A 27,609-nucleotide genomic window follows, 5' to 3' on the forward strand; every position below is an offset into this window, starting at 1 on the left:
ATGCCCCATTTTATTTTGCCCTGGATGAAAGATCTGTGCCCTGAAACTGGAAATCTGAGAAACAAGCCTTCTGCTGAGGTGGCCCTTAAGAATAGGGTAAGGACTGACTCTGTGAAGAGAAAGGGTTTCAGAGCCCTGGCTCTGGAAAAGAACTGTCCCTGTGAAGAAATGAACTTCTCTTTATTTCTCATATGTAGGAATTAGAAATATATTGTTTTGTGGGTTTTTTTTTTTTTTTCTTTCAGAGTTTTGCTCTAACAGCCATTGCCCAGACTAGAGTGCAATAGTGCGATCTTGGCTCACCACAACCTCCGCCTCCTGGGTTCAAGTGATTCTCCTGCCTCAGCTTCCCGAGTAGCTGAGATTACAGGCATGTGCCACCACGCCCGGCTAATTTGGGATTTTTAGTAGAGACAGGATTTCTCCATGTTGGCCAGGCTGGTCTCGAACTCCTGGCCTCAGGTGATCCACCCGCCTCGGCCTTCCAAAGTGCTGGGATTACAGGCATGAGCCACTGTGCCCAGCCAGAAATATATTGTTGTTTATATTCACCTGGCATAGGAAGGACCTGAACTCTGCACTCCAAACTCTTATCTGCCTGAGTGACTAATTCATAAGCCTAGGGAGAGAAGAAAAAGGGAAAATTAAGTAGTGAGGCTGAGGGAGAAAAACTCGTGTTACAACAAATCCCAGAGGACTGTCCAAATCCTTTTTCTTGATGGGCTTTTCACAAGACTAATGATTCTCAGCTGATTCTTAGCTTTCAGGCTTTTTAGAATGATGACATTCATTGTGAGGGATTTGTCACTATGAGGTTTCTTGGAGATTTGCTTTCTTATTTTGACATCTGTTACTTGATTTCAATTTTACTCTAGTTTTTGTAAAGCCAGGATCTTGGTGACATATGATTACTTTTATGGCTGGTTTTTCCCTTTTTTTCTTTTAAACAATCACAAAGCTGATAAATTTTTCTTTAAATATGAAATGGGACAGCAGATATGTGAATGTTACTTAGGCTTTGTTTTTCGTTCCAAATTTAATGAGTCTCTCAGTGTTTTTACGAGTGCCTCAAGGTTATATTAATGCTGTGAGCTTAAAGAATGCTATAGTAATCCACAAAAGGAAATTCTGTCTAAAATAATTCTCCAGGTATGAATGTAGTAGTGTGATAGTTGTTTTGTTTTCTGTACATTGTATACAAACTCCATTGTGTTTTCCCCTTTATTTGTGGGTGTGTCTGTGTGTATCTGAGTATTAACCAGTTATAAACTAGGGAGACATATTGCTATATCAGTTTATATAACAGTATGGCTGCATATGTAAAAAAGTATTAACCAGTTAAATATAGTGGCATGATATTAACTCATTTTTAATACATATACTTTTATGTGAATGACAAGTCAAATGGGTAAAGAGTTTCTTATATCGAGAAGATTGGAAAGTTGGAGATAGCTCTATGTAAAACAATGTATTTATGACTTCACACATTCACACACTGTCCTATTAAGAAAGAAAAGCCAAGTTTCACACAAAGTCATCTGAAAGTCTGTGAAGTCAAACCCCATGACAAGTTCAGCTATCAAGAATTAGGCTCATTTGGTTTCCAACTCCTCTCTTTATCCCCTGACTCTCTTCCAGCTTCAAGGCTGAGACGCATTCACTGTTTATCCCTATCACGTTCCTTTAGCCTGGTCATCCTGTGCTACTGTCATGCTGGGCTGCTGGATTTTTTTTTTTTTCCTAGGAAATAAAAGGGATTTAGTAATACAAAGTTAGTATACTTCTTTATCCACAGGCAAAGATTTGGTCCTAGAAAGAGAGATTATGCCTCTTGATTTCATGACTTAAGTTGCCCTTAGAGTTGTATATTTTTCTTACTTCTTCTTCTTCTTTTAAATAAACCAAACCAAACAGGTATTCCTGGAGAACCTCTGAATGGAAAGAATGCCAAGTCTCTCTCCTCTTCGAGCAGCAGGATCCCCACTGGCATGTGATGGGACCCGTGTGTGGCGGTGGGATCCAGACCCGGGAGGTGTACTGTACCCAGAGCGTACCGGCAGCTGCCGCACTGAGGGCCAAGGAAGGTAGGCAGCCAGTTCCGGGACAGATGGTGCGCTGCTGGTTGGAAGGAAAATCTCTCCAACTCTTCTGGTGTTCTTCTTGAAATAACTGACACTTAGCATTCACGAATTTAATATTTATTTTGCCAACCATTTGTATGCTACCCCTAACGCTTGGGATAGTTAGAAATAGTAGCAAAAGTAATCTGTCTCCCAAGAGTCACAGTGAAAGTTAAAGGAGAAAATGTAGTTAGGGTGAGTAGCATAGATAAATGCTACAAGCTAAGGGTGTGGTATGCCAGGAATGAGTCAGTAATGAATGAACAGCATTCTTCTGTTTTTAAAATTTTTTGCTCAAAGGAATTTTTATGTGTGTGAATTTTTTAATGTGGAAATTTCTACAAACATATTCCTTTTAAATATCAAGGATCCAGTGTTTTGGTGCCAAATTTTAATTTTTCTGAAGAAATGGAAGAGGAGAAGAGAAAGCAGTAGCTTCCTCCATGATAAGCTCTCTAATTGGTGGGCGTCACCCAGCAATAGTGCATTTATTTCAGAGTGCAGATAGTGATAACATTTAGAAACTGGGAAACTTACTCGGATTTATGGAAGTCAATTGGTTGAGAAGTCATGAGAAGACAAAGATGCTTCCACTCTAGAAGAATTTGTGGCCTCTTCTAATTGGAGAACACAAGCAGTACTCCCTGCAGAAGTGGCAAAGATGGGAATGTTTCCTTGGGCTTGCCAGGTACGAGGACATATTTCCACTGTGGGCTTTGGTTAGGAAGGCAAGATGCAAATTTTCTTGCTATAGTAATGCATCCTTTTAATTCTGTAAAGCTTGTCATGCTAGATGTCTTTTTGTGTGTGTCATAGCTTTGCAGAATTCATAGGCATCTGTGACCATAGCCTCAGTTAAGGTATCTGATGGGATGGTTCTTGCAGACTGCTTAGCATTTTGCTTCAACAATTGGTGCTAAAAGGCCACATTGACAGGGCTACAGTTGTTTTTTAAAATAATGATTGAATTTTCTTCCTTCTCTGATTTCACTTTGGAAAATTACAGCCTAAACACTTTTTATTTCAGGACAAAACATGACTATAGTTACTCCTCTGAATTTGTAGGAACAGAATTTAGATTAAAATGCTCCAGGTTAGTTTTTCAAACCTTGGTGATCTTTCCATTCCAGCTCCTCTCTTCTTTTCTTCGACTACCGTCTACTGTTGGAGGGTCTTCAGGGATCAACATATAAATAAAACTTGTATAGAATTGATGCATTATGACCTACCTATTTTTCAGCTTCAACTTTTAATCTGCTATTGACATTTTCATCTTTCTAAAGCTTCTTTTGTAAAAATAGCTTTCTTATGGATCACCTATTTCTAAAGTTTCTTCAGGCTTCATCTTTCTAGTTTTTTAAATGGAAACTTACTGGGCAGGAAGATTATAAGTAGGAGGCAAGTGGAAGTCTGGTGTTCTAGAATTGGGAATTATATGCTTACATAGTGTGGGGGGCGGGTGGAATAGAGAAGGGGTGTTATTTGCAGAGTGAACAGTCTATCAAGCCCTAGTACAATCTACTCCAAGCATCTAAAGAGGAGGAAAATGTCTTAGGCCAGAGCACACTTGGAAATTAATATCTGTGTTCACAGGAAAACAGAAAGTACTTAGAAAGCTGTAAGTCTGACAGTCCAGTTCTCAGGGGGAGAGGCTAGATATGGGACCTGGATGTAAATACATAGATGTGTAACACGATCGTATACTCCTGTACAGAGCTGAATATAGCAAGTAAGACTATGCTGGATAACACAGCACAGCTGCCATAAAGGCACTGTATAGCTTACTGCTTACCTTAGTAGTTGTTATCAAAGGTTTTATTTTGCTCTTGTGTGGAAGCGAACTAGCGGGATTGTTCGCCCATTACTTTCCTTTCTTATAAATGCTTTCACTTCTTACTGTTATCATTTATAGATGTACCTTGATAAATCTGGAATGAGAATTTCTTCTTGGCCCCCATTAAACACAAAGGAACAACTGAATTTTTATTGTTAGGAACCTGTGAGTATTTGCCCAGTGAAGTAAGAAGAATATAAATATTTTAAATCTGTCTGTTAATGCAATAATAAAGGTTAAAATTGGAAACATTTCACGTTCAGTTTCTGTGAACATCAAATTATTAATATTGTTGTTATGTTAGATATTCATACTTTGGAGGAAGGAAGTATTTTAGTAGCACTGACTTTGGAAATTCCTTTGTGAGTCAGTATTGACATCCCCACAAGGTTAATTTTCCCTTAGACTCAAGGGTACGCTTTGTTCACTCTGGAGTGTGATTGCTTAACTTTTCTTCTGTACAAAACCCCATCATCCACTGGTGATTTAGCAGCTCTGATTCCAAAAACCAGATTTTAGAGGAATTCACAATCTTGGGGGAAAAGCAAACTTCATTTCCATGGATCCTTCCTGTTATAGAATGCATATAACTCCTAGATGCCGTAATAATAGTAATTTTAAAAAATACTAATCCCCTCCCAAGGGTCTCCAAATTTCTTGGCCAGGCTGGATGCTGAAGCTAAATCCTGACGTTGATATGGTCCTGTTGATGACTTATTTTTGGTGACATCTTGTTCCTCATTGAACCTCAATTCATGATGTTTTCTGCAACAGTATAATAACACCTATGGCATATTTAGTTGATACCGTTGTTCAGTGTTCATGTGGTGTTTTAAATGCAGCCAAAATAGTGCTGTAACCATCAGTGTAAATATTACCAGTAATATTAGCCAAGCCAGTAGAATTGGGAATGAAAATGTAGAGGACTATTTATGATTTTGCTTAACACTTGTTGTTTTAAGAAAATGTGGCACATATACACCATGGAATACTATGCAGCCATAAAAAAGGATGAGTTTGTGTCCTTTGTAGGAACATGGATGCAGCTGGAAACCATCATTCTTAGCAAACTATCACAAGAACAGAAAACCAAACACTGCATGTTCTCACTCATAGGTGGGAACTGAACAATGAGATCACTTGGACTTGGGAAGGGGAACATCACACACCGGGGCCTATCATTGGGAGGGGGGAGGGGGGAGGGACTGCACTGGGAGTTATACCTGATGTAAATGACGAGTTGATGGGTGCTGACGAGTTGATGGGTGCAGCACAGCAACATGGCACAGGTATACATATGTAACAAACCTGCACGTTATGCACATGTACCCTAGAACTTAAAGTATAATAAAAAAAAAAAAAAAAAGAGAGAGAATTGTGTTTTTCTTTTATAAATCAAGTAGCATCACAAGTGATGCTTACCTGTAAAATAAAAGCTTGAATTTGGTAAGACCACTTTCTTCTTGCCTTTTCTCAAATAAAATTAAAGCCACTCAGTTTGCATTCAGCAGTCATTTCTCAGAAAGTAAAACATGAACCAAGGAATGCACTTTCAAAATCTAATAAAGACATTCCATGTATGTCAATGTGACCTAGAGACTAGGATATCAACAAATATGAATTTAAGTGGCATAGAAGTAGATATGCCATATATTCATATGGTGAAGCAAAATTTATTAAAACAATAAACTATATTTAAAAATCAAGAAAAAATTTTGGTGTGGTTGTAGTAGAGCAAAATATTGCTTGAATTTTCTAAAATATATATATTTCAGATTCACTATTGATATTGTATTAAAAATGGAACACAATTTAGCTATGAATTGTTAAATGCATTAGTTGCCCCCTCTGCACTGAAATATTGTCTTCATTCTGGCCTCAGAGTTGGCATTAAGAGTACATGACTACATAAGGGCACACATTCTGGAATGCTAAGTTGTATTAGTCCATTTCCATGCTGCTGATAAAGACGTATCTGAGACTGGGTAATTAATAAAGAAAAAGAGGTTTAATGAACTAGCAGTTCCACATGACTAGCGAGGTCTCACAATCTTGGCAGAAGGGGAAAGGCACGTCTTACATGGCAGCAGACGAGAAAGAATGAGAGCCAAGCAAAAGGAGTGTCCCTTTATAAAACCATCAGATCTCATGAGGCTTATTCACTACCATGAGAATAGTATGGGGCAAACCACCCCCATGGTTCAATTATCTCCCACCGGGTCCCTCTTACATCATGTGGAAATTATGGCAGCTACAATTCAAGATGAGATTTGGGTGGGTACACAGCCAAACCATATCGTGAGTAGTATATGGAAACAATATATTTGGGGTTCTGGGTTTTAACTCTGACTTTGAAGGAAATGTAAACCACATAAATGTTGTACCAGTCTTCTAGTTCATTAATTTGATTTTGAATATGTTGATTTGGTGAGTAAAATTACATAACAATCAAACATTTATTTGTTTAAAAAAATTATATGCCTCTTATGAGTTAGTCTATGCACTAAAGTGCAGCTGTCATAAGGGTGTCCCCCAGTAATTTATAGGCTTTTAGTTGTGATAGTAATTGAACTATTGAATACGTATGTTACAGTGACTTAAGTGTTTTGATGATTACATATCTAACATGGTTTAATCCATTTATTGATGCCCAAGAGTAATCTTCGTCGAGGTGATATTTAAAAGGAGCTTGGAGAGTCCATAAGCATGTTCTAAGGTGTGGAAGAACACATGAGAAGAAATGGAGAGGTTTATGTTCAGTAGCAGCCTGTGCACTGGTGTGAAGAGAGCTCAGGGTAAAAGAAAGTTACAATGACAGTGGAAAGGTAGGCCTTTTATGCTATTCTGGATTAAGACTTTGTTTTTGAGAATATGGGTATGTGGCGCAGCCTTTTTTCCCCCTACTGTAGGTTTTTAAACAGAAAGAAAATCTCATATTGACTGTATTTAAGCTTGTAAAAACATTAGCATGCTAAGAAAATGACCATGAGTTATCATATCCTATGTGCAAATGTGTCTGATTATCCAGGAAGTTTTTGAGTTATGAAATAAAGTAATTTACATTCTGAGCTGATATCTTAAGGGGCACTTGGAGGAGATATTCCACCATCATTTGAAATACTGGAAATATCTTTCACCTGTCTTTAGAAATTGGTTTTAAAGTCAATAAAGTCATTTGGGTGTGAGAATAAGGTGTCAGGAAAGTAGTACACTAAGAATTTCCCTTGATGTCGACCCTTAGAGGAGCAATGAGACTGTTTTAATGGGCTTATAGCATTTTCCCTTGCTTTATGCTAAGAGAGAAGCAGAGATAACAGGATAAAACAACCTTTGCTAATTAACAGCAGGTTATTTGATGACAGTTCACATGAGGCCAAGAGAGATAAGGTTCTTGGCTTGTAATCTTTCTATCTTGGAAACCTCTTCAATTATTGAAATCATAGGTGTAGAAGAAAGTCAGCAAAGGGTAGCACAAGAGAATTATTAACATTCAGATCTCTGGATTCCTCACAATGACACAGGTGGTAATGAAAAGATGTGGGGAGGAGAGAGAATGAGAAGATGAGTGAAGGCAAGCAGTTACTCCTGTGTTTTTAGCAAGAAGGAGGAGGAACAGAAGTGGAGGAAGAAAAAGAAGTGGGGAGGAGGATGAAAGATGAAGGAGGAGGAGGAAGAGGAAGAAAGGAAGAGGGAGAATGCAGCAGAGAGAAGGGAGAGGGAATAGGGAAGGAGAGAGCAGGGAGGAAGGAGGAAGAAACTTAAGTCAAACTCTTAGGGATCTTTTCTTTCCATTAGGCTGCATTATCTCTCCGCTTATATCTTGAACCTACACACTAAGATAGAGTTTAGGACTTGAAAGCCATTTCTCCTTGGGTTATTGATGCAGGATCCTAGACTCACAGATGCTCCAGATCTCTAGTGTTAACTCCATCTTCTTCTTGAGTGAGAATACTTAGCGTGTCATGCTGCCTAGGCTGAGTGTAAACAAATTTCTTTTCTAAATTGTTATCTGTAAATGGAAGGAAGTAGAAGAGTTGGTGAAAGTAATTATGTATATTCCCTCTTTAAATTCCCACTTTTTTGCAGAGGCAGACATAGACTTTATAAGCCATATGTCTACATATATAGTTCAAATATTCTCTCTAAAAGTATAATGCTCGGAAGAGTTAAGGAACAAAAGAAACACGAAGTCAGAAAGAGTCCAAAGCGAGATTGGTTTCTACTGGTTCTGTTTGATTGCATTTGTACCTAAGTTTAGTTAATTTTTAAAATCAAGTGTAACAAACTTACCTTAGTGTGATATAGCAAATGTTTATTGAATTAATGGGCTTAGCAAAAATATTGGCATTCCTATTTTAAGTGTTTATTAAATTATCAGACTGTTCTTGATATTAAAAATTTCCTAATTTATTTAGCTCAAGGTAAAATGCACCTTATTAAACAAGAGCAGGAGAGAGCTACTCTGGATGAATGAGAGAGGCTGGATATTTGAGGAGAAAGCCTAGCACTGAGTAGAGGTTGCTCTGGGAACAACAAATGGCTTATGGAAAAATTTGCTTTTTAAATGATGTGTGAGTCCTGTTTAATTTGATCTCCTGAAGAGGAAGAACACGTGCAATGTGTTATATATTTCTTCAAAGTTAACACAACTAAACTGAAAATTCACTACTGTGTGTTGCTGAAACTAAAGCATGTGGCATCATGGAGGAGGGAGATTGTGAATGACCTAGACCTAGATATGAATTTGGATTTTGCCAATGGTTTTACCAGAAATTGTTCAGCTTTCCTAATCCTGTAGCCCTAAGTTCATACTCTTGTAGTACATCACTTCTTTGATTTCTAACTATTATCATAATAGTCTTTGTCACTGGTTTGGCTGTAAAGGCCCTTAAAGGCCATGTTTGATATTCTTCTTTGTATTTCCAAGTGTCAATACTCTTCACATAAAAGGCAAATAGCAAATGTTTCTGGAATTCAAAATGGAAACTCTTAAACATGAGAAAATGATATTTTGAGTTTGATTGAATTCTCTGTTTTTTAGATAGCAGAGAGAAAGGAATTGTTTGTTGACCAGACCAAAACTTTCTGCAACCTGGATATCAGAATTCCATGCCAAAGCTAGGTGGCTCTGAGAGCCCAGAATGCAACCAGACAAAATAAAAGGTATAAGGATCCTAAGTGAGGGAAATGGCCCATGGGGAAAGATTGGGAAGGAAAACAAAGGAGAAAGAAACAAGGAGCATTACTGGGCCAGAGAGATCGGCCTGGACTGAAATGGGGGCTTTGCCCAGTAGTTTTGGAATAAGGCAATGCTAGTTGATTTCTAAATGATTTCCATAGTTAAATATATCCCTCTGTTGTTTTAAAGATAAAAAAGTTTATAGAAGCCATGAAAATTGTTTATTTTTATCAGTGTTACTTTTCACCTCTTTAATGGTCTAGGAGGGGAGGTGAGCCAGTTAAATAAATAACTATTGAAATGAAATAATAACCTTAAGAGAAAATAGGGATTTTAGGTAAGAAGAGATTAAACCAGTGAGACGTGGGGGCATAGGGTAGAGGTGGGGATAAGAAAGCTTCTACCTGGGCCTTAAAGCAAGTGCATGGTTTAAACAGGTGTTCATGTGAATGGGACAGAGTCTCAGAGGAAGCAGGCCTTGTGCAAAGACACAGAGGTGGAAAGGCAGAGAACGTACTTTCAGTAAAACTGATAATCAAGCTGGCCATGAATATGAGGGAGATGAAGGTAAGGACTATGGGTTTAGGGTAGAGAGGTAGAACTGTAGGCTATGATCTTAGGCCTCGTGTGATCAGACCATGATATGGTAATACCTGAACTGTTAAGTCTCCATTTCTGTTCAACTCTTGGAGCTCCAACAATGCTGAACATCCTTCACTGTCTAGGGCTTTGGAACTCACCTCTGTTTGCCTGTTGCCCACTATCATATAGTCTCCCTTAGTTTCCTCCCTCACACATTTACTCCCTCAGACCTGTACCTGGATAACCCATGCCTAGAAAGTATCTCTTCTGGGAGTTCTTTGAGATGACACAGGTACCTCTGCTCCTCAGCCACTACAGCACTTTGTCTCACTGCATGATACTTGCTTGTTTATGCGTACTGGTCACCTTGCTGCTGTGCAAGTCTGAGATCAGGTAAATAACCAGGTCTGTGTTATTTACTCTCATCTTCCCAGCACTGGGCACAGTATCTGGCATGTAGAAATTGCTTGTACTGAATTCAAGCTTTGTGTCCCTTCTCACCCTCCTTTTACCACCTTCTTTCTTGTCCTTGGCTTGTGCTCTGTGGTTTAACTGTCTCATCTCCCTTCCTAGACGGTTAAAGGTGTTGCCAGTCCATTTTCAAACTTGGATGAAACACTATGTCGTGGTGTCTGGGATCTGGCTTCCTCGAGTAGCAGCTGAGAGGCTGGATGCTGCAATCTGGAGGATACAACCTGCAAGTGTAGGGAGCTTAGCTCCCTGTGGAGTGAACCTTGACCAGTGAGAAACAGATGCAGGAGGAGGCCAGGCCACTCACAGTGCCCCTGGAGATTTTTATCATGTACAATTTCTTTTTGCAATCCTACCAAAAACACAGATCTCCTGAGTGATCACTATGTATCTTTGTGGTTTGATGATAAATGGTGGTCAGCAGGATAACATACCACACAGCATTGCCTCATAGTTCCTTTGCTTTACTCCTGTTGTTTCCTTGCTGTCGTTGCCTCCTGGCCTGGAACCTGAGTAAAGTATTAGCACCCAAATTCTCATTGTAGGTTTTGCCTTCTGGAGAACTTCAGAGATAATGTTCAATGAATGTGTGTTGAAAGGAAGAATGAGAGACACTGTTTTAAAGATTTATTGCAATAGGTAAGATATAATATGGGCCTGAAGTATGTCGAAGCTGTAAACGTCAACTTTTCTTTCTGTTCCTCCTTCAATTTCCTTCTCTTTTTTGTCCCTCAGTCTCCTTTCTCTTCCTCTTCTTTTATGTATTTCTCTTTCTCATCACCCAATATTTCTATTTTCTCTCCTCCCTCCTCCTTTCATCTTGCATAAGCCTTGAGAAGAGAACAGTTTTAGTAATTGTGATAGACTTCGCAGCAGTTAGCACATTGCCTGGCAAAAGGTAGATAAGAACTCTAGATATTTCCTGAACAAATGAATGTAGCCCCCTGCATATAGTCTTACCATTCGGTTTCAGGCATTGCTTTTCACTTTGGGACAACTTTTCTCTTCATTCCAGTTGTTCGCATACACCTGCACTTCATTAATGAACAGTTAAGTTCTTTTTCTGGGAGTAGAAGATTACATTTGGAAAACCACGCTGAGACTAGTGCATTTACAATCTTTAGTTGAGTGTCTCGCTCATCTTCATTTTGTCAGCTGGACTGGATTTTTCTCAAACACCAAGCCAAGAGGTAATGAGGTTCCTCTTGGCAGTGCAATTTCTGAAACAAAGTTATTACTTCCAATCTATTTCTCCAGCTTTGTTAAGTTTGCCAATTCAACTGGCAAGTAGGATACAGAAGAAATATCCACTTACTGCCCAACTCTTCCTGCAAGAAAGTTTCAGAACATTTTCACAAACCTTGTTCTAGTATTTTGCATTTTTTTCATGCTCTGGTTTAAACTTTACATCAGGTTCTCTTCATAAGAGGACATAGTCACTTAGTAAGATCTCACTGTGCTTTGTCAGGCACACAGGGGAAAGGGGGAAGGGATTTATTCCTATGTCAAGAGAAAATCTGGAAAGCCAGTGAACTAGGATGCTAGTTCTAACTCCAAGATCCTGTGTGCCTCCATGTGGAATATATAATTGTAGCTCATTTTATTTTTTTAGATCTGCTTTTCTTTTTTACCTTTTTATATTTTTAATTGAGAAGTAAAAATTATATGTACTTATGTCATACAGCATGATGTTTTGGTATAGGCATATATGTGAAATGAGTAAATAAAGCTATTTAACATATGCATTACCTCACACACTTACCTTTTTTGTGGTGAGAACACTTAAAGTCTACTCTGTTAGCAACTTTCAAATATGCAACATATAATTAACTATAGTCACCATGAAGTACAAAAAAATACCTCTTGAACTTGTTTCTCCTAAGATCTACTTCTCTAAGACTTTAATTATATTTGTGACTTTTGATGGAGTTTATTCAAGTTGTCCCGATTCTTTTGAAACTCAGTTCTGGACACAGCCATTTCTATTTGAATAATCTATGGGCATTTACAACTTATTTTTTCTTACATTTGACCCTTCATCATCCTCCCCACACCCATATCAGAGTCTTCTCCACTGCTGCAAAATTCAGAAAATTGTCTGTTTCATTGGACTCTTCCTTTTATGACAGATTTCTCTGTAGTGTGAGAGGTTGTTGGATAGCATTTTACCTATAGTAGAACTTCTTTCAAAATTGGAGTCAATCCTCTCAAACCCTGTTGCTGCTTTCTCAACTAAGTTTATGTAATATTTTAAATGCTTTGTTGCCATTTCAACAATGTTGACAGCATCTTCACCAGGAGTAGCTTCCATCTCAAGAAACCATCTTCTTTGCTCATCTGTAAGAAGCAATTCATCATCCATTCAAGTTCTATCATAAAGCTGCAGCAATTCAGTCACATCTTTAGGCTCCACTTCGAATTCTAGTTCTCTTGCTATTTCTACCACATGTGCAGTTACTTACTCCACTGAAGTCTTGAATACCTCAAAGTCATTCGTGATGTTTGGAATCCACTTCTTTCAAACTTCTGTTAATGTTGATATTTTGACCTCCTCCCATGGATCACGAATGTTCTTAATGACATCTAGAATGATGAACGCATTTTCAATTTACTTTTCATTTGTTTCATTTTCAATGTACTTTTCCCAGATCCATCAGATGAATTACTGTTTATGGCAGGTGTAGCCTTACACAAAGTATTTCTTAAATAATAAAACTTGAAAGTTAAAATTCCTCCTTGGTCCATAGGCTACAGAATGGATGTTGTGCTATGAGTCATGAAAACATTAATCTCCTTGTACATCTCCATCAGGGTTCTTGGGGAACCAGGTGCATTGTCAATGAGAAGTAATATTCTGAAGGGAATCTCTTTTGTTTTCTGAGCAGTAGGCCTCAACAGTGGGCTTAAAATATGTAGTAAATCATGCTATAAATAGTTATGTTGGGGGTTGTTATTCCATTTATAGAACACAAGAAGAATATAGCTAGCATAATTCTTAAGGACCCTAGGATTTTTTGGAATGGTAAATGGGCACTGACTTCAACTTAAAGTCACCAGCTGCATCAGCCCCTAACAAAAGAGTCAACCTGTCTTTTAAAGCTTTAGAACCAGGCATTGACTTCTCCTCTTTAGCTATGGAAGTCCTAGATGGCATCTTCTTCCAGTATAAGGCTGTTTCCTCTACATTAAAAATTGGTTTTCCAGTGTAGCCACCTTTATCAATGATCTTAGCTAGATCTTCTGGATAACTTGCTTCTGCTTCTACATTAGCACTTGCTGTTTCACCTTGCACCTTTTTGCTATTGAGATAGCTCCTTTTTAAACCTTAGGAACCAACCTCTGCTAGTTTCAAAGGTTTCCTCCATCCCCCGACCCACAGCTTCCTCAGCTCTCTCAGCCTTCATAGAATTGAAGAGAGTTAGGACCTTCCTCTGGATTAGGCTTTTGCTTAAGGAAATGTTGTGACTGCTTTCATCTATCCAGAGAATTCAAACTTTCTTTATATTGACAATCAGACTGTTCTGCTTTCTCATCATCCATGTGTTTACTGCAGTAACACTTTTAATTTCCCTCAAGAACTTTTTCTTTGCATTCACAACTTGGTTAATTGTTTGATACAGAGGCCTAGCTTTCGGCTAGTCTTGGTTTTCAACAAGCCTTCCTTTCTAAGCTTAATCATTTCTAGCTTTGGATTTAAAGTGAGAGATGTATGAGACTCTTCCTTTTACTTGAACATGTAGAAGTCATGGTAGGGTTATTAATTGGCCTAATTTCAATTTTGTGTCTCCAAGAATAGGGAGGCCTGAGGAGAGAGAGAGAGAGATGGGGGAATGGTGGGTAAGTGGAGCAGTCAGAACACACACAACATTTATTGATTAAGTTCACTGCCAATGGATGGGTGTGGTTCCTGGAGCCCCCAAACAATAACAATAATAACGTCAAAGATCACTGATCACTGATGACTATAATAAATATAATAATAATGAAAAGTGTGAAATAATGCAAGAATTAGCAAAATGTGACACGGAGACACAAAGCAGGCACATGCTGTTTGAAAAGTGGCGCTTACAGTCTTGCTGGACACAGGGTTGTCACAGACCTTCAATTTGTAACAAATGCCATAGCTGAAAAGTGAAATAAAATGAAGTATGCCTGTATTTAATATCTGCTAGCTGTGCTGAGGAGATTAGTATTTATACTGAGCTGCATACCGCAACGTGATTCCAATCCTTTAAGGAAGAGGAAAAGGTGCCTTAACTTACAGTGGCACACCATCAATATTGTTGCTGATAACACACTGCATACCTAATGATACTTAAAAAGAAACCTTTCATTTTGGAAATTGTCAAAGGTACATAAGTATAGATAATAGTTATTACTTTTTAGTAAAATGAAATTAAGTAGGAAGGAACACTGAATTGAGAGTTAGATGAGTGGAATTCTAATTCTGACCTTCTGCTGGTGGGCTACCTGATTTGGGTGTCAATTTGTTACTTTTAATAGTGTGAATAATAGAATTTATTTCTTCTCATAAGTATATTAAACACTAGTTTATGGCTCAGGCCTGTAATCTCAGCACTTTGAGAAGCTGAGGTGGGTGGATCTCTTGAGGTCAAGAGTTCAAGACTAGCCCGGCTAACATGGTGAAACTGCATCTCTACTAAAAATGCAAAAAAAATTAGCCAGGCATGGTGCGGTGCACCTGTAATCCCAGCTATTCAGGAGGCTGAGGCAGGAGAATTGCTTGAATCCGGGAGGCAGAGGTTGCAGTGAGCTAAGATTGTGCCACTGCACTCCAGCCTGGGCGACAGAGTGAGAAACTGCCACAAAACAAAACAAAAAACACACAAAAAAACCCCACTAGTTTAATATAGTATATATTAATATAAAAAATATAGGGAAACATAGATGTAAAGGCAGTTGCATTCCGAAGAAAATCTATGTAAATGTAATACTTCATTTGCTTATTACTGGTAATATTTTCTTCCATTGAACTAAAATGGACTGGGAACACTACAGATACTTTATTTCCCCAAAATTCTATACCTGTAATTTTCTTTCCTGCTAGTTAGGATATACTATAAAATTGATGACTCTTTTAGTGTACCGTAGATTAAATAAAGCTTACAGCAACATCTGTCATTTTTAACACATAACTTTAAAAAATTATTTGTGATTATTAATCTATTTCTACATTAATCTGTTTAGGTTAAGAGTATTATTTCAACTAAGATTTAAAGAAATTGGATTTTGAGATTGAGAAGAATCAAAGTATCATTTAAGCAGTAATTATCAACAACCATTGTGACACAAATCACCCATAGTACTTGATAAACATATTATTTTCTGGGTTCCTCTCCTGAAGATTCTGATTCAATGAATCTAGTCTGGGCCTGAAATTTTAAAAATGTTTGTGATGTAACAGATGATTCTTACCAATAGGGAAAACTAGGAAAGATTGATATAACCCAATATTTTCATAGTAAAATGTGCAAATTGAGACCTGCGGTAGTTGAAACTTGCCTGAGTTCCCAGTGTTTGTCAGTTGCAGTCCTAAGGCCCATGCCTTAAACTTCTAGCACTTTAGTCAGGTCTCCATCCACTTCCCTAAGCTGAAAGTTAATGTGCTTGTAAAACATGTACCTTCTCTACTAACTTACACTGACTTTTTACCGACACTAATTTACTCACTAGTCTAATTTCTTCTTAGCTAAATTTAGCAACTATTCAAGTTTCAGGGGTTGAAAAGCAGCCTCAGGAATCACAGAGTTCTTATAACAACCTTTTTCCAACGAAAATAACTTTAAGTGTCCAGGATCAATGTGGAGTTTGAAGCTTTAGCATCAAAGCTTGTAATGACTTGCTAACTCTAATTGTTTTTTAGCTAGGACTTCCTGGATTTTTGTTTCCTGGTTGGTTCTTACATCTTATATAAGCCACATGGCTTTTTTTCATGACCCTGAAAAAATCTCCTATTGTGATAATTCTTTGTCAAAGAATTATCTGTAAATCTGTAACCTTTTATAAAGAAGAAGATAATTATTTTCTACTTATTTTCAAGTTGCTTGGGGTGGAATTAAAGCTTAAAAGACATAGTGGTGAAATACCAGGCATCAATCAGTTTACTCTCTTCTTGCAGCACTGGAGCTCAACTTATTAAGACTTTTCTCTAGATTTCTTTTTTCTTATTAGTAGAGGGGTAAACTCTGTACAGGATAATTTAGACCCTGTTGCTGCAGTCAATGTTATTTATTCTTTTTATGTCAGATATAAGACTTCTTAAAGGAGTTTGGTTCTCTTTAATTCAAATCCCCTTTGAACATTCTATAATACCTTTTTCTTTTTCTTTTTCTTTTTCTTTTTAAGACAGGGTCTCACTCTGTCACCCAGGCTGGAGTGTGGTGGCGCCATCGCAGTTTACTGTAGCCTCAACCTCCTGGGCTCAGGTATCCTCCTGCCTCAGCCTCCCAAGTAGCTGGGACCATAGGCCCGTGCCACCACACCTAGCTAATTAAAAAAATAGCTTTAGAGATGGGATCTCCCTATGTTGTCCATAGTGGTCTCTAACTTTTGACTCAAGCGATCCTCCTGCCTCAACCTCCCAAAGTGCTGAGATTACAGGCGTGAAATACCGCACCTGACCTTATAATACCTTTTAACTCAGCATTACACAGTGGTTTCTTAATACCATTTATGATTATAAGTATTTGTTACCTACATTTTGACCATTTGCATTGTTGGGTGGTGGGATCCTAACTTATGAAATAGTCCCAATTCTAAATATCTCATCACTGTTTTCTAATGAGAATAGGATGAGCATTAGTGGGAAAATGTAGGAGGTAAAAGAAATTTTTATTTCAGTATGCTTGACATTTGGTGTTGAAGGATAGTTCTAACAATATATCTGACAGTTTTGATGTTTTTTCAGTAAATTGTCAATGCCAGGAAAAACTGGAGGTCCTTTAGAACTCAAGGAGCCACATTGAGAGGGAATTGCGTCGGGAAGCGAGGGAAGGAGAGAGCAAGGGGCTGGGGCATAGCACTGACAGGTGGGTGCTGTTTCGTAATACCCAGATGAAGTGGATTTATGGCCAGATGAGGTGGATTTAAAGGCCTAAGATGGGCAGTCACTGAAAAAACACATCATGCGTGTCTAGTTTGTTAATATGTTTTAGTAGTACGTGGAGCCCTACCCCATTTGCTCAAAGGACTGTAGTACATTATCATTTCAGTCTCCATAATTATTAAAATCCTTACTTTTCCCAAGCCTCACCTGTTTTTTTTTTTTTTTAAAAGAAGCTATGTACAGATTTGATTTCGGGAATGTTTATTTTCAATAGGGGAGTGATAGACTAGACCTTTCCTATTGATAAGGCAAGGATACTTTCTTATGTGAGTTCACATTACATATTATCAGTGTATTAACTGTGCCCAATATTAAGTGACTATCTTTTAGCTCTCGACTAATCCTTATTTTATTATTTTTTAATTTATTATTATTATTATTATACTTTTAGACAAAGGCTAGATATCAAGATATAACCCTAGCACTGTTGCTGTATTCATCCCTGTTATCTTTACTAACTAAGATAGTGGAATCATAAGGTCTACTACTGGAAAGGAATTGGATTGATTGTCTGGTGCAAACCTCTCTCAGACAGTGATTTCCTCTTGAAGAGTTCTAGAAAGTGGTTTCAGGTTGTATGCTAGCGATAAGTAATTCATTACTACTCAAAGCTGCAATTATTACATAGACTTTTCTCTTGTATTCAACTGCCTCTTGTTAATGTCTATCCATTTCTCCCAGTTCTGTGCTTACAGGCTACATGACATTTATCTGTTTTTTTTCTGTAAAATCTCTCCAAAAATGTAAAGACAGCCATACTGTGCTTTTTGCAGTTTCTGTCTTTACCAAACGCTGACAGTCTGACATTTTTCTCATGGGTCATATTTTCAAACTCTTTTATCATAAAGGGTGATTAAAGAACTCTAATCATCTTATAATGAAGTATGGTTTCCTTTCTGTGTGGTTACTGTCTATTTAAAAATACCCCATTGACTTTTGCCTTGGATTATTATCACACTGAATACCTAGGAAATCACTCTCTTTTCCTGTCTTGAGCCAACAGTGCAAAACTGGTTTGTTTTCTGTCTCCACTGTCTCACCTAAAATTCCTCCTGTAGTAAAACCGCAAATAATCTATTTTAAAGCAACCTGAAGGGTTCATTTGATGAGGGTGGAGAGTGGGAATGTTAATGGGAATTCTAGTTATGCGGATTTTGAAAAAGGAGGAGGTTAGGCAAATGGAACATAAACTTCTTTATTCAATAAAGTAAAAGGGACTCCCACCTCTGCCATGCAGACAATGTAGGAGGTGAATTGGTTTTTCCTATGGAATAGTGGTTCTCATATTTCAGTGAGCATGTAAATTAACCAGGGATTTTTTTTTTTTAAATGCTGATGCTGAGTAAATAAAGTTGGGATGGGAGGGGGATCCTGCATTTCTAATAAATTCCCTGGAGATGCCTATGCTGTTGCTCCATGGACCACATTTTGAGCAGCACCGCCCAGCACAAATTCATTGTGAGTTACAAATATGAATGACATATGTAATTTTAAATTTTCAAGGAGCCACGTGAAAAATGCATAAAGAAAAAAGATAAGTAGGTGATATTGATTTTAATAGTGTGTTTTGTTTAACCAAATATGTCCAAAGCACTATCATTTCAACATAAATCAGCATAAAAAGAAATAATGAGATAGTTTAAAGTATTTCACTTTGGTACCAAGAGTTCAATGTTTGTATATATTTTACATTTTCAGTGCGTCTCATATTGGATCAGCCACATTTCAAGTGCTCCATAGCCATATGCAGCTCTTTGGCTACTGGCCACTGTTTTGGACAGTACTACTCTAGATCTCAAGATTTTGATCTCTCAGAACCTGGAAATAACACAAATAACTAGTATTTGTTGAGTATTTACTTTGTGCATGGCATGGATATGAGATGTAAGTGCTATATAAATGCTTCCTCTGAGTCATCTCCTAAGACCTTTACAACATCCCAGTCAAGAAACATTATTATTTCCATCATACACAGGAAGAAAGTGAGGCTTTGGACTGGTGGTAACTTGTGTGAAGTCACAATGGTAGAGCTGGATTTTTCAAGCCCATGCTGTTACCCACTGTTTCAGAGGAGAGGGCCCTCTGAAGGAAGCAAGTCAGCATTCCTAACACTGAGTTTTAATTTTTTTTCATATGATCTTGTTTTCTTGTGGTATCCTTAAGCCTTTAGCACAGTTGATTCCCTTCTAAATAATCTAGCGGCAATGGTCTCCTGTTGACAGTGCCTTCGAGAATTAAGATTGTTAGGGATGCAAGGGGTACTCTGCACAAGCATATGGTGGGATGGCCCAAGTGTCAGCTGGAGCAGCAGTCCAGAGGATGAGGAAGATGGGAAGTGGTTCAGGTCATGCACTAGCACTCTAGTGGGGGGAGGGGGAGGGGGCATTGTCAAGCCCATTCCCAGGGGCTGGCCTTCCATAGTCACATGGGGCAAAGGCTTACATGATTTTGTTTGTATACCAAAGGAAAACAGCAAACCCGTGGCCCTCCTCTGCCATCTCAACTGTGGGTGAGTCATTAGTTATATAAATTCCCTCTTTATTCTGGGCTGCAATTTTTCTGGAACAAGAGGCTCAATTTTCTTTTGAAAAGCAACACAATCCCTTTACCTGCTTTCGATTTTGGTTCCCTCTTAACCAAGTTCTTTCTACCCTTTTCAGATGTAGAACAGGAATTCATTAACAGCAGTAACAATGAGGGTTTGAGAGGTAAATTACTGTGTGGTGCCTAAGACAGCAGGCCCTAGGCTCAGACTGCTGCCCTCAGAGTCTGGCCATATCTCTTGCTAGCTGTGTGAACTCGCCTAAGGCACTTACCTCCTGTGAACCTCAATTTCTTCTGAGCCTAACAAAAGGCTGATATTAATACTGGCCTTGCAAGTCTGTTGTAAGCATTATATAAAATAGTAAGCATATAATGCTTAGCTTAGCCCCTTCTGTTTAAAAAATAGTCAGTAATGTTAAGTCTTAAATTATTATTGCCATTCTAACCCTTATATCTCATTATTCTATTTGCCCAAGCTGAAAGGTTATCCAGTTCTTTTACTTACGTTTTTTACCATAAAGTTTTCAAATGCCCCTTCCATTCTCTTACTTTTCTTTAGCATTTATACAAGCCCAGTTTCTTCAGAGCTTTAGCCCTTATAACATTATTATAATGCTTGTCTGAAGTCACTAGTATTTGGTTGTGGTGCTGTTTCCTTCTTTCTAAATATCTGCAAGTCCTTAAAACATGTACTCATTGGAGAGCTCCCTGTGCAGCTCAGGAGCCCTTCTTTGGAGTTTTCTTCTTTCAGATCTGTGTTGAGATTTCTGCAAATTGATTATCAGAATTATTTTTTGAGGGGAGCCTACACCTTAAAATTCTAACAGATTTATCCCATGGCTCTTCTGTGACCCTTTTGAAACCTGCATTTCTAGTCTAGGGTGCAAGTCTAGCTCAGCTCTCCAGGTTTGTCACAAAATCTTAGAATACCTGAAGGAAACCCTGGGAGGAGTAGAACTACCCATGGTTGGTCCCTACTTTTAACCCATCTCCATCTTGCAACAAGACTCAGTCTCTGAGCACAGTCTCCAAATACAACTTCACTCACACAATGATTTAATGAGAAATGCGTGTTTGCCTAAAGATTTGAGGAAAGGAAGAAATGAAGAGTTATATACTACACTAAAAAAAAAAAAACACCTTAGCAACATTTCTCATTAGACAATTAGACACACTGTGTTCTTCTTCAATACTGTGAACTACTGGATAATGAAAATGTGGCACATATATGCCATGGAATACTATGCAGCTATAAAAAAGGATGAGTTCATGTCCTTTGCAGGGACATGGATGAAGCTGGAAACGATCATTCTCAGCAAACTAACACAAGAACAGAAAGCCATACACCGCGTGTTCTCACTCATAAGTGGGAGTTGAACAATGAGAACACATGGACACAAGGAGGGGAACATCACACACTAGAGCCTGTTGGGAGTGTTGGGGGCTAGGGGAGGGATAACATTAGGAGAAATACTTAATGTAGATATGGATTGATGGGTGCAGCAAACCACCATGGCACATGTATACCTATGTAACAAACCTGCACATTCTGCACATGTGTCCCAGAACTTAAAGAATAATAAAATTCCGTGAAAATGAATTTGGAGGAATGAAACTTTATTCCAGTAAACAGTTCACAAGCAAGGAGAAATATCCTTCTGTGTGAAATGAAGGTGTTCCAGAGAACAGCAGAATGGTTTGGCTTTTATAAAAGTTTTCAATCAGGCCCTCTTATGCTAAGGAAGGATTCAAACTTGCTTTGTTCTGATTGATTGATGCAGCTGAGTTCTGATTGGTTGATGCAGGCCATAGCTTATTGGTTGATTCAAGAGACATGAATGGGCACAGTCAGCTATGAAGGGCTCAAAGTTAAACAGATTTATGGGTTTTCTGGGAACTTTGAGTATGTGTGTGACCTCTTGTCAACAAATGGCTGTTTGGCTCATTTTAAATTTTAGGCTCAATTAGCCACTTGGCATTCATCTTCAGGAATTAACTCTTTCAAGTTCACATTATCATCCTCCGAACTCATTTTCTGATTGCCTTTTTATATCATTTTCTTCTTTAAATGCGAAAGTTTCATCTTAATTTTTTTTCTGAAAGGCAATTCATTTTTCATTTTGAAAATACTACATTTAGCAAATCAAAAGAAGAATATTAGAAAATTATTGACTCTGTATTGCCATTAAATAGGACCGTAGGAAACAGAATCACAGTTAACTCCACCCAAATTGCTTTTGCCAATGTTCTCATCTTCCCACTTGTTAGAGTTTGTCCTGAGACGGCAGTTCCTTTTCCTACTTTCTTCACAATTTCAGGGATCAATGTGCTGTCAGTAGAAGTTTCCAAATGTTCTGATTTTTAGTTAAATGAAATTTTGGTAAAATATTTGCACCACTGAAATCCTCATTAATACTTTATACCTCTGTGATTATTGAGGCGTAATTTACAAACAGCAAAATGTTCAGATGATGTGTATATTTTGCTGGGTGCCTTTCAAGACACATATTTCTATCACCCCCAGAAAGTGTCCTTCTGCCCCTTCCCAGTTAACTCATTCTGCTTCCACTCCTAACCCCCACCTGAAGCAACAATTCGTCTGTTTTCTATCACCATAGGTTAGTGTATTCTGTTCTAGGATTTTGTGTAAATGCATCATACAGTATGTACAGTCATGTACTGCATAACCATGTTTCAGTCAATGACAAACCACAAATGGGATGGTCGTTCTTTAAGATTATATTTTTTACTGTACTTTCAGCTAAACTTATGCTTAGATATGTTTAGATACACGAATACTTACCATTGTTTTAAAATTGCTTTTCTAGTCTAGGTTGCAAGTCTAGCTCAGCTCTCTATGTCTGTCACAAAATCTTAGAATACCTGAAGGAAACCCTGGGAGGAGTAGAACCACCCATGGTTGGTCCCTACTTTTAACCCATCTCCATCTTGCAACAAGACTCAGTCTCTGAGCACAGTCTCCTAATACAGCTTCGCTCACACAATGATTTAATGAGAAATGCATGTTTGCCTAAAGATTTGAGGAAAGGAAGAATTGAAGAGTTATATACTACACTAAAAAAAAAAAGATAAAAACAACAACAACAAAAAAAACGCCTTAGCAACATTTCTCATTAGACAATTAGACACACTGTTCTTCTTCAATATTGTGAACTACAGGATAATGAAAATGTGGCACATATATGCCATGGAATACTATGCAGCTGTAAAAGAGGATGAGTTCATGTCTTTTGTAGGGACATGGATGAAGCTGAAAACCGTCATTCTCAGCAGACTAACACAAGAACAGAAAACCACACACTGCATGTTCTCACTCATAAGTGGGAGTTGAACAATGAGAACACATGGACACAGGGAGGGAGTATCACACACTAGAGCCTGTTGGGAGTGTTGGGGGCTAGGGGAGGGATAACATTAGGATAAATACCTACAGTGTTCAGTACAGTAACATGTTGTATAGGTTTACATCCTAGAAACAATGGGGTATGCCATATAGCCACTAACTCATCTAAGTTTGTATAAGTAACACTTACACGATGTTTGCACTACAAAATTGCCTGATGACACGTTTCTCAAAATGCATTCCTATGTTTAAGTGACACATAACTTTTTGTGGATTTTTTGTGGATTTTTACTCTGGATAATATTTCTGATTTTCATCCATGTTATTCTTTCATTGCTGAGTAATATTCCATTGTAGGAATATGGCAGTTTATTTACCCATTTCCTTCTTGAAGGGCATCAGGATTTTGTTAGATTTTTTTTTTAGTACTATTTATAATGCAATAGTGAATATTCATTTTTTGAAATAGGGTCTCACTCTGTTGCTCAGGCTAGAATGCAGTGGTGTGATCCCTGTTCACTGCAGCCTCGACCTCCCAGGCTCAAGTAATCCTCCCTCCTCAGCCTCCCAAGTAGCTGAGAACCACCATGCCTCATTATTTTTTTAAAAATATTTCTTTTGTACAGATGGGGTCCCATTATGTTGCCCAGACTGGTCTCAAACTTCTGACCTCAAGTGACCTTTCTGTCTCAACTTCTCAAAGTCCTAAGGCAAGATGAGTATTATTTTTTGGAATATTTTTGGAATATGAAGGATTTTTGTGAAAAATTCTTTCATTTATTTTGAGTAAATAATTGAGAGTGAAATCACTGGATAATAGTTTGATAGAATTTCTGGAATACATTTTTATTAAAAATATCCAAATAGATTGTAGCACTTTATGCACCTGCCAGCTGTGTGTACATATGAGGTTCTGATTGTTTTAAATTCCTAACAGCTTTTGGTGTTTTCGGTCTTTTTACTCTTGGTTATTTGGGTGGGTATATGGTGGTTTCTCCTTGTGGTTTAAATTTGCATTTCATTGGTGACTAATGATGTTGAGATCTTCTGTGTGCACATTGTATATCTTCTTCTGTAACGCTGGAGTATTTAAATCATTATAGAGCGTTGTGATGACTTTTCCATCCAGAATAATAATATGTTGTCCATGTCCTCCAGAAAATTGGGTGGGTTTATCATTCTCCCCAAAGATTACTTCTCTTCATCTACCTCTTGTTTTGTTTCTCTCCTGTGCTACCCACCACATGTTTAGTTTCATTGATATCCAAGAAGATGAGCATAGCTATGATATTTAATAAGAAAATATATGGGAAAACACTGTATTCTGAAATTTTTGCAAATTTAAAGTATGTTTCCATTCCTTTTTAGTATCAAATTTGTTTCTTTTGAAGATAATTGTATGTATGTCCTACTTGAACTCTCCAGCTCAGCAAGTCTTGATGTCATTTGCAATATCTTATTTACCTCCTTCTGTTATATTTCTAGTTTCATTCTGTAAGATGGTATGATTATGTTATTTTCTATACTGTCCCCAAGTATTTATTCCTGTGTATTACTGAGCACATCTTCCATTAATGAATTCTTTTCTGTTCTATCATTCAACATTCTGTTCTCCAGTTATTCCATTTTTCAATTTTATGTTGGTTTTTCTCTTTCCTTTCATTGTCAGCTTGAAGTAAATTCTGTAATTATTTGATGGGTGTTAACTGCTGTGTTAATATGCAGCCTTTACTGTATGGTCATGTTGCTGTTGACTGAGGGTCAGTAGAGAATGTGCCTGGAATTATTTTCAAGGAATGTTAACTAGATTGCACTTAGTCATCTCCATTCTTTTAGATGAACATCTGAGAAATTCCTCAGCTAATAAATTATATCTCTGAAAAAAAACTAGTAGTGAAAAGATCTTCTACTCTGTATCTAAAAGAACACATTTCTGAGGCATTTTGGATGTGGTAGAGAGCCAGCGTGATACAGATGCAAATCCACTCACTGACCAGTGCTTCGGTGGAACCCCAAGGTAATATGCTGCAATGTGGCCAAGGAGGCTGCCCAAAGTAGGCACGTGATACTAAGAAGATTACAGACAAGGAGAAAGTAGAGGATTTTTTTCTATCTATATTTAGTCATTTGATTTCTAGCTATGAAATCTTAAACTCTCCACACCAAGCCCTTAAGTAGTTTGCCAGCCACTGGGCTAGGATTTTTGGGTGGCAGGAGACTTAGAGACTCCTCCAGACTGCCTTTTGATTGATGTAGATCTTAGATTTGCCTTCCTGATTCACTGTGAGATGCTCTAGGATCCCTTCATAGAAGAAATACTCTTGCTGAGATTCTCCTGTTGGCAATTTATTCCTTTGGCTTAAGAAAAAACGGTATTTAAATACAAGTGCCCCTAGTGAAAAGATAACACATTATGTCAAATACTTTATGATATTTTATATCAGTGACACATTAATCTGAATTAGTTTAATGAGACTGTCTTCCATTTAATTTTTAATTATTCTAATTGGTTTTTATTCATAAAAGAAATGTGTTATAAAAATTCATAGAGAGAATCTGTAGTGCCAAAAGTTTTAAAAATTTTTCATTCAACATTCGGTTGAATGTTGGATGTTGCCTTTCCTAAGAGTATCAGGGGTAGTTATTATAAATGAATTGGCATAAATACTTTTTGGTCTAATTTAGTGCATGCACACACACACACTCACACCATATAGTGATATCTAGATGTACATCCAGAATATTTTTTCAAAACTTGCCTTTGTCACTTAATTTTTCCAAAATAGTACTTATGTATATCCTTCTTTATAACAATTTCTTAATATCCATGATATAAATTACTTCAGAAAGTTTAATTATGTCTCTTTAGAAAGACATTTAGCATTTTTTTTCTTATAACAATGTATACAACATCCAGTTATCCTCAAATGATGTTGAAGGGAATGTCTTTCTATACCTGTGTTCAAATGTCAATATTTTACTATGATTCCTTGAAATGGAATTGTTGGATTTGTACATTCCAACTTTTGACAGATACCACCAAAATTTCTTCCAAAAATTCTGTGTCATTTAAATTTCATTAACAGTGTCTAAGCCGGCCAGTTTCTTCATTTTCCTGCCAGTATTAAATATTTTCATTAGTTTTAATTTCTTGCCAACTGGATAAGAGAGAATTGAAGTCTTGCTTTTTAGAGTTTATTTTTAAGATAACTAAGGATAATTTATTCATCGAACAAATATGTATTGAGTACCCATTTTATGCGAAGAACTGTTTTCAGTACTTGGAATATAGCAATAAACAAAGCAGTAAGTCTTTTTAGTAGTATTTATGTTTTGATGGGAAGCAAGGAAAAATGGATTATTTAACAAAAAATGAACATCTAAGTGTGATAAATGCAATATAGAAAAAATTAAGCAGGCTTAGAGACTAAATAATACTAAAGAAATGAGTAAGAGTGTGTACTGCTTCAAATAGGGAAGTCAGTAAAAGTTCTATCTCAAGAGATGATATTTAAGTAGAGACTGAAGTAAAGTAAGGAATTGATACTCTGTCTCTCTGGGAAAGGAGTGTTCCAGGCAGAAGAGTTAAAAAGTGCAAAGCTATAGGGCAAGAGGGTGCCTGGAATGTTCCCCCAAAGAGAGTTTCTCACATGGAGGAGTGTGAGGCCGGGGAGAGTGGCAGAAGGGGAGTCTGAGAGCTGGTCTCTTACTAGGGCCAGGTGATTCTGAGATGTATTGGCCAAGGCAAGGGTTTGAGATTTAGTTGAGTGACAGGGGATGCCAGATTTCTCTGAGCATTACCACAGCTCTGTGGTAAACCAAGGGTATGTAAGTGCCAGCTACAAGCCTGAGGGCAGGGGTAAGGGTACATCTTCTGTAGAGAATTTGTAAACAAAACTGAGACAACAGGTTACAACAGGTTAGCAGTTACCAGAGGTTAGTGATGGGAGGGAGCAGATGTTGCTATAAAGAGGTAGCAGAAACGAGTCTTGTAGTGATAGAGCAGCTCTGTAGCTTGATTGAGATGCTGGTTACATGAATCTGCACAGATGATAAAATTGCATAGAAACACACATGCATACACACAGTCACACTCTCACACATGTACACTCACTCACACACACACACACACACACACACACACGAATGCATGCAAAACTGGTGAAATCTGGGTAAGCTCTGCAGATTGTATCAATGTCAAATTCCTGGTTTTGATATTGTACTCCAGCTGTGCAAGATGTTACCATGGGGGAAACTTAGTGAAAGGTACATGGTACCTCCATGCCCCTGTGTGTGTGTGTGTGTGTGTGTGTGTGTATCTTCAAGATAAAAAGTAAAACAATCATATACAGGTATGACCATCTGCTGGCAATTCTTAATAACAGTGAT

The 27,609-nt window shown here is 37.7% G+C and overlaps 1 protein-coding gene across 1 annotated transcript in view; it reads left to right on the top strand.

Annotated features, from left to right (window-relative positions):
* Positions 1-27,609, top strand: part of THSD7B (thrombospondin type 1 domain containing 7B) — a 909,295-nt gene that overhangs the window by 343,246 nt on the left and 538,440 nt on the right. Inside the window, exon 5 of the mRNA XM_007964862.3 lies at positions 1,915-2,084. Within this exon, the coding sequence (XP_007963053.3) occupies positions 1,915-2,084 (170 nt within the window). The remainder of the gene's footprint in view (positions 1-1,914; positions 2,085-27,609) is intronic.

Source organism: Chlorocebus sabaeus, chromosome 10 (genome assembly GCF_047675955.1).
Source record: "Chlorocebus sabaeus isolate Y175 chromosome 10, mChlSab1.0.hap1, whole genome shotgun sequence".
NCBI classification, from domain to species: Eukaryota; Metazoa; Chordata; class Mammalia; order Primates; family Cercopithecidae; genus Chlorocebus; species Chlorocebus sabaeus.